This window comes from Rutidosis leptorrhynchoides, chromosome 10, assembly GCF_046630445.1.
Source record: "Rutidosis leptorrhynchoides isolate AG116_Rl617_1_P2 chromosome 10, CSIRO_AGI_Rlap_v1, whole genome shotgun sequence".
In the NCBI taxonomy this organism is placed as follows: Eukaryota; Viridiplantae; Streptophyta; class Magnoliopsida; order Asterales; family Asteraceae; genus Rutidosis; species Rutidosis leptorrhynchoides.
Window position 1 is genome coordinate 292,284,528 of NC_092342.1, and position 6,332 is coordinate 292,290,859.

Sequence of the window (6,332 nt, forward strand, 5' to 3'; positions counted from 1 at the left end):
AGCGTACTTCACTTTGTCCTCTTCAGTACACTTACTTATGGAAAACACCGATTCAACCTTCTCGGTCCACCGTTTCAATCTGATCGGTCCTTCGGTTCCATCAAATTCTAAAGGTTTGCAGGCAGTGAATTCTTTGTAGGTGCATCCTACACGATTTCCTGTACTGCTAGATCCAAGGTTATTGTTGGTATGTAGCGCAGCCTGTACTGCGGCTATGTTTGAAGCTAAAAAAGTACGGAATTCCTCTTCATTCATATTCACGGTGTGTCGAGTAGTCGGTGCCATTTCCTTCAAAATAGTCAAATGGAACAAGTTAATCATACAGAATATTAAGAGTAGTTAATAGTATTTCGTAGCATAATATGAACTCATTTATAAAAGCTTTTTCTTCTTATTAGAGTTTTATAAGTTTAAATTCGGGTAGTACCTACCCGTTAAGTTCATACTTAGTAGCTAATATACAATTCAACTACTACAATTCTATATGAAAAACTGATTATAATAATATTTCGCGTTCAAACTTTTATACAATATTTTACAAACTTACAATACCGCTTATTTTACATAAAGCATGAAATATAGCACACAATAACTTTGATACAAGATAGTTGTGAAGATAATTCTAGCTAGTACACAAGTCGTTCAGCAAAGGCAATAAAGACACGCAATTCATACGTCCAGAAACAAGTCATGCATTCTGGTTTTACTAGGACTACTTCCCATCCTTGGTCTTATGGAACATAACCGTTATGGCCGTTGATAAGACAGCGTGTTGTAACGTCGTCAAAGGGACGAGGGTTACGTAATGACCAACAGTCTCGTAATAACCTAAAAACCTCATTTCTTACCCCAATTACCGACTCCGTCACTTGTGGGAACGTTTTGTTTAATAGTTGTAGCCCGATGTTCTTTTTCTCACTTTGGTGAGAAGCGAACATTACTAACCCGTAAGCATAGCATGCTTCTTTATGTTGCATGTTAGCTGCTTTTTCTAAATCTTGAAGTCCTATATTCGGATACATTGAGTCAAAATAATTTCTTAACCCGTTGCGTAAAATAGCATTTGGGTTCCCCGCAATATATGCATCAAAGTAAACACATCGTAACTTATGGGTTTCCCAATGTGATATCCCCCATCTTTCAAATGAAAGTCTCTTATAAACCAAGGCATTCTTGGAACGTTCTTCGAATGTCTTACAAACTGATTTCGCCGTAAATAGTTGTGCCAAAGAATTCTGACCGACTCTAGACAAGATTTCATCAATCATGTCTCCGGGTAGGTCTCTTAAAATATTGGGTTGTCTATCCATTTTGTGTTTTTATACTGTAAAATAGACGAAGAGTTAGATTCATAAAAAAAATACTTATTAATACAAGCAATTTTTTTTTTAAATATATCATAAAGCATAAGCACACTATATTACATATATTACACCACACGAATACAACTATATTATTCCGACTCGCTTGTTTCTTCTTCTTCGGTTTTGGTTCGTTTTTCCAAGTTTCTAGGGATATATGATGTTCCCCTAATACGAGCCGCCGTCGTTTTCTACTTGGTTTAGAAAAACCTGGTGGTTTAGAGGTTCCCGGGTCATTGTTACAACTTAAGGACTTCGGGGGTTGACGATACATATAAAGTTCATCGGGGTTGGAATTAGATTTCTCTATTTTTGTGCCCTTTCCCTTATTATTTTCTTTTGCCTTTTTAAATTCAGTTGGGGTAATTTCTATAACATCGTCGTAATTCTCGTCGGAATCCGATTCATCGGAGAATTGGTAATCCTCCCAATATTTTGCTTCCTTGGCGGAAACACCATTGACCATAATTAACCTTGGTCGGTTGGTTGAGGATTTTCTTTTACTTAACCGTTTTATTATTTCCCCCACCGGTTCTATTTCTTCTTCCGTTTCCTCCTCCTCCGGTTCCTCCTCTTCCGGTTATGATTCTTCTTCCGGTTCTGATTCTTCTTCCGGTTCCTCTTCGGGAACTTGTGAATCAGTCCAATATATATTCGACTCTTCGTTATTATTAGGTGAGTCAATGGGATTTGTGCTAGAGGTAGACATCTATCACACAATATCAAACATGTTAAGAGATTAATATATCACATAATATATACATGTTAATAATATATAGTTTCCAACAAAAATGTTAAGCAATCATTTTTAAAGAAAACACGGTCGAAGTCCAGACTCACTAATGCATCCTAACAAACTCGATAAGACACACTAATGCAAATTTTCTAGTTCTCTAAGACCAACGCTCGGATACCAACTGAAATGTCCTGTTCTTATTGATTAAAAACGTTTCATATTAATTGATTTCGTTGCGAGGTTTTGACCTCTATATGAGACATTTTTCAAAGATTGCATTCATTTTTAAAACAAACCATAACCTTTATTTCATAAATAAAGGTTTAAAAAGCTTTACGTAGATTATCAAATAATGATAATCTAAAATATCTTGTTTACACACGACCATTACATAATGGTTTACAATACAAATATGTTACATCGAAATCAGTTTCTTGAATGCAGTTTTTACACAATATCAACTCCAAATCTTGTCCTTATTTTAGTATGCAACAGCGGAAGCTCTTAGTATTCACCTGAGAATAAACATGCTTTAACCTATATATATCAAATCGTAACAATAGACCACAAGATTTCATATTTCAATACACATCCCATACATAGAGATAAAAATCATTCATATGGTAAACACCTGGTAACCGACATTAACAAGATGCATATATAAGAATATCCCCATCATTCCGGGACACCCTTCGGATATGATATAAATTTCGAAGTACTAAAGCATCCGGTACTTTGGATGGGGTTTGTTAGGCCCAATAGATCTATCTTTAGGATTCGCGTCAATTAGGGTGTCTGTTCCCTAATTCTTAGATTACCAGACTTAATAAAAAGGGCATATTCGATTTCGATAATTCAACCATAGAATGTAGTTTCACGTACTTGTGTCTATTTTGTAAATCATTTATAAAACCTGCATGTATTCTCATCCCAAAAATATTAGATTTTAAAAGTGGGACTATAACTCACTTTCACAGATTTTTACTTCGTCGGGAAGTAAGACTTGGCCACTGGTTGATTCACGAACCTATAACAATATATACATATATATCAAAGTATGTTCAAAATATATTTACAACACTTTTAATATATTTTGATGTTTTAAGTTTATTAAGTCAGCTGTCCTCGTTAGTAACCTACAACTAGTTGTCCACAGTTAGATGTACAGAAATAAATCGATAAATATTATCTTGAATCAATCCACGACCCAGTGTATACGTATCACAGTATTGATCACAACTCAAACTATATATATTTTGGAATCAACCTCAACCCTGTATAGCTAACTCCAACATTCACATATAGAGTGTCTATGGTTGTTCCAAAATATATATAGATGTGTCGACATGATAGGTCAAAACATTGTATACGTGTCTATGGTATCTCAAGATTACATAATATACAATACAAGTTGATTAAGTTATGGTTGGAATAGATTTGTTACCAATTTTCACGTAGCTAAAATGAGAAAAATTATCCAATCTTGTTTTACCCATAACTTCTTCATTTTAAATCCGTTTTGAGTGAATCAAATTGCTATGGTTTCATATTGAACTCTATTTTATGAATCTAAACAGAAAAAGTATAGGTTTATAGTCGGAAAAATAAGTTACAAGTCATTTTTGTAAAGGTAGTCATTTCAGTCGAAAGAACGACGTCTAGATGACCATTTTAGAAAACATACTTCCACTTTGAGTTTAACCATAATTTTTGGATATAGTTTCATGTTCATAATAAAAATCATTTTTTCAGAATAACAACTTTTAAATCAAAGTTTATCATAGTTTTTAATTAACTAACCCAAAACAGCCCGCGGTGTTACTACGACGGCGTAAATCCGGTTTTACGGTGTTTTTCATGTTTCCAGGTTTTAAATCATTAAGTTAGCATATCATATAGATATAGAACATGTGTTTAGTTGATTTTAAAAGTCAAGTTAGAAGGATTAACTTTTGTTTGCGAACAAGTTTAGAATTAACTAAACTATGTTCTAGTGATTACAAGTTTAAACCTTCGGATAAGATAGCTTTATATGTATGAATCGAATGATGTTATGAACATCATTACTACCTCAAGTTCCTTGGATAAACCTACTATAAATGAGAAAAATAGATCTAGCTTCAAAGGATCCTTGGATGGCTTGAAAGTTCTTGAAGCAGAATCATGACACGAAAACAATTTCAAGTAAGATTTCCACTCGAAATAAGATTGTTATAGTTATAGAAATTGAATTAAAGTTTGAATATGATTATTAACTTGTATTAGAAAGATAACCTACTGTAAGTAACAAAGGTTTCTTGATCTTGGATGATTACTTGGAATGGATTTAGAAAACTTGGAAGTAAACTTGCAATCTTGGAAGTATTCTTGATTTTATGAAACTAGAACTTTTGGAATTTATGAAGAACACTTAGAACTTGAAGATAGAACTTGAGAGAGATCAATTAGATGAAGAAAATTGAAGAATGAAAGTGTTTGTAGGTGTTTTTGGTCGTTGGTGTATGGATTAGATATAAAGGATATGTAATTTTGTTTTCATGTAAATAAGTCATGAATGATTACTCATATTTTTGTAATTTTATGAGATATTTCATGCTAGTTGTCAAATGATGGTTCCCACATGTGTTAGGTGACTCACGTGGGCTGCTAAGAGCTGATCATTGGAGTGTATATACCAATAGTACATACATCTAAAAGCTGTGTATTGTACGAGTACGAATACGGGTGCATACGAGTAGAATTGATGATGAAACTGAACGAGGATGTAATTGTAAGCATTTTTGTTAAGTAGAAGTATTTTGATAAGTGTCTTGAAGTCTCTCAAAAGTGTATGAATACATATTAAAACACTACATGTATATACATTTTAACTGAGTCGTTAAGTCATTGTTAGTCGTTACATGTAAATGTTGTTTTGAAACCTTTAGGTTAACGATCTTGTTAAATGTTGTTAACCCATTGTTTATTATAACAAATGAGATGTTAAATTGTTATATTATCATGATATTATGATATATAATATATCTTAGTATGATATATATACAGTTAAATGTTGTTACAACGATAATCGTTACATATATGTCCCGTTTCGAAATCATTAAGTTAGTAGTCTTATTTTTACATATGTATTTTATTGTTAATACACTTAATAATATATTTACTTATCATTTAACATAATTAACCAAGTGTATCAATATCTTAATATGATTCATATGTACCTAGTAAGACGTTGTTATAACGATAATCGTTATATATATCGTTTTCGAGTTTCTTAATTTAATAGTCTCATTTTTATGTATATAACTCATTGTTAAAATACCTAATGAGATACATACTTATAATAAAATCATGTTAACTATATATATAACCATATATATGTCATCGTATAGTTTTTACAAGTTTTAACGTTCGTGAATCACCGGTCAACTTGGGTGGTCAATTGTCTATATGAAACCTATTTCAATTAATCAAGTCTTAACAAGTTTGATTGCTTAACACGTTGGAAACATTTAGTCATGTAAATATCAATCTCAATTAATATATATAAACATGGAAAAGTTCGGGTCACTACAGATTAGACGGTTGTTTCGGTGGTGGTTGGACGACGAGGGCCGTTGGATGAGAAGCATTCAACTGGGCGTCTGAAGTGAGGCGTTCATGGCTATTTAATGTCATCTCTTCCATCCAAAGCATGGATCGGATAGTATCATACTTTGGAAAAGGCTCACGATGGAGAATGATGTGAGTGACATGAGGAAACTTGTTACGCAACCCATTGACAGTGTGTAAAACGAGATCATGATCTTCCACGTTTGAGCCAAGATTGCGTAGATGAGTTGTAATTCGATCGATGTTGCGAAGATATTCTTCAATAGTTTGGTTGCCGATTGAAAGATCACGTAACTGAGCGTGTAACTCCATTGTTTTCGAAAGTTTATTTTCTTGAAACAGGTTAGCCAAGAACACCCATGCTTCATTCAATGTTGCAGGTTCTGAGTTTAATAGACGCTCAAGGAGAGGTTCTGATATTGTATTGAAGATCCAGGTCAATACAACCACATCGGCCTTGATCTATGCCGGGGTTGTTTTTTCTTCATTCGTAGATGTGCCAAGAATAAACTTAAGGACATCAAATCCTGAACAGTGAGTGGTAAACAGCTTTTTCCAGTGCGTATAATTGAGTTTAGTGAGATCTAATTTGACAGGAATGAGATGGGATATTGAGGTTACAGTGT

General features: G+C 33.4%; 1 protein-coding gene across 1 annotated transcript; it reads right to left on the reverse strand.

Moving 5' to 3' along the window:
- Positions 1-5,664: 5,664 nt before the first annotated feature.
- LOC139871151 (uncharacterized) lies at positions 5,665-6,018 on the reverse strand. The gene has a single exon (XM_071858889.1). It carries the CDS (start codon positions 6,016-6,018, stop codon positions 5,665-5,667), a length of 354 nt encoding a protein of 117 aa, XP_071714990.1.
- Positions 6,019-6,332: the final 314 nt, after the last annotated feature.